The sequence below is a fragment of the Euphorbia lathyris genome, chromosome 2 (assembly GCF_963576675.1).
Source record: "Euphorbia lathyris chromosome 2, ddEupLath1.1, whole genome shotgun sequence".
In the NCBI taxonomy this organism is placed as follows: Eukaryota; Viridiplantae; Streptophyta; class Magnoliopsida; order Malpighiales; family Euphorbiaceae; genus Euphorbia; species Euphorbia lathyris.
Genome location: NC_088911.1, coordinates 100,887,243 through 100,888,927, shown reverse-complemented (window position 1 = coordinate 100,888,927; position 1,685 = coordinate 100,887,243). Strand labels below are relative to the sequence as shown.

General features: G+C 34.4%; 1 protein-coding gene across 1 annotated transcript; it reads right to left on the bottom strand.

Annotated features, from left to right (window-relative positions):
• Positions 1-220: 220 nt before the first annotated feature.
• On the bottom strand, positions 221-880 carry LOC136220822 (glycine-rich protein DC7.1-like). The gene is made up of 2 exons (XM_066008627.1): positions 723-880; positions 221-639 (listed from the first exon to the last, which is right to left on the bottom strand). The coding sequence occupies exons 1-2, from the start codon at positions 811-813 to the stop codon at positions 431-433; spliced, it is 300 nt and encodes a 99-aa protein (XP_065864699.1). The 5' UTR covers positions 814-880; the 3' UTR covers positions 221-430.
• Positions 881-1,685: the final 805 nt, after the last annotated feature.

Below are 1,685 nucleotides of genomic sequence, written 5' to 3'. Positions count from 1 at the left end.
TTCTATTTCGATGTTGCCTTCCATGTCCCTCTCACAAAAACTGTTTCGATGTCCCATTTCATGTCCCTCTCACAAAAAGTGGTCACTTTTAATTAAAATAATATATTTTATGAGCCAAGAGGACCCATATGATTAAAAGGGACTACTTTTTATGAAAGAGACGCCGAAATGGGGACATCAGATTATATGACATAAAATAGAAAAACAAAAAGAGAAGACATTTATGACAAGTAAATCTCTGAATATTATTGATAAAGAGTACATCGTGCATGCATAGAAGAAGATGAAGAAAAGCAGAAGATACATATAGAGCAAGGCATGCAATATATATAGATAAGATAATACCCTTTATTGGAATACAAAGTTTATAGGCCTACATGTCCTTAATTTTGTTCTGAAAAGGACATGTAAACTACCCTTACATTTCCATCTAATTTCCGATTTCTTGTGTTTCTCCGGCAGCAACGGGCGGGTATCGGCCATGTCCTGGTTTTTTGTAGCCACGTTTTCCCTTACCCTTACCCTTTCCATATCCTCCTCCTCCATACCCACCTTTTCCCTTTCCATAGCCTCCTCCATACCCTCCTTTTCCCTTTCCATATTCGCCGCCGTCCACGTCGAAATTATCCACTTCTACTTCTGCATTTTCAAACATTCATTATATGCATAAAAGGATAGGGATATGGTACTAATTAACAGTAATTAAAATGAAAATTACTTACGAGCAAGCTCACGAGCTGAAACCTCAGAAGCAATGAGCAGAACAAAAGCAAATAGAAGCCCAGCAAAGATTAAAGTCTTTGAGATTGCCATTTTTTTAAACAAGCTGTGGAAGACTTACTTGGATGATCTAAATCGAGGTTTTGGGTCCTCTATTTATAGTAAACATAACCACTAACTAGTTGATTGCCCTTAAAATTACTTTATCTATAACTTCAATTTCTCTATATAATTTTGTCAAGTTGTATTTTTTTTTTTTTTTTTTGCAAATATTTAATTAATTAATTTATAGTTTATTATTATATGGTAATTAATTTATTAGTCCTTATATTTTGTTAAAACACACTGTTTAGTCCGTGTATTTTAAAAAACACACGGTAAGGTCCTAACCTTTTTCTCGATGAACTGTGTAGTCCCTGCCGTTAGATTCTCATAAAGATTGTGTTAGTCAATTTGGATTTGAGTCAAAATCTATTTAAAATAAAAATATAATGCTTTAAGTACCATTTACCACAACAATAACAAAATTAGCAGAAACATCTTTCGCCATCACTGAAGCAGTTGGCAGCAAACATGACGGAGGAAATTAAACTCACCATTGAGAGTAAGAGGATTTCCACCTTCAATTCGAACAGGAAGAGTAAGCGAGAGAGATTTGAGTCGATTTCTACCTTCAATTCAAATAGGAAGAGTGAGCATGAGTGATTCGATTATGGGTTAGGGATTCAATCCTTTCTCCATTTTTTTGTGAGCGCGAGAGAAAGACATAGAGGTGTGAGTTGCTTTTGACTGATAAATAGTAAAGGGTAATTTAGTCATTTCCGAATTCATAAATGGTAAAAAATCTAACAAACAGATGGAAGGACTAAACAGTTCACCGAGAAAAAGGTTAGAGACCTTATCGTGTGTTTTTAAAAATACAGAGACTAAACAGTGTGTTTTGTCAAAATATAGGGACTAATAAA

Coding starts and splice junctions, on each gene's coding strand:
- LOC136220822 (XM_066008627.1), bottom strand. CDS start 813: ATGGCAATCTCAAAGACTTTAATCTTTGCTGGGCTTCTATTTGCTTTT. Junction 640..722: donor TTCAGCTCGTGAGCTTGCTC/GTAAGTAATTTT, acceptor TTGAAAATGCAG/AAGTAGAAGTGGATAATTTC.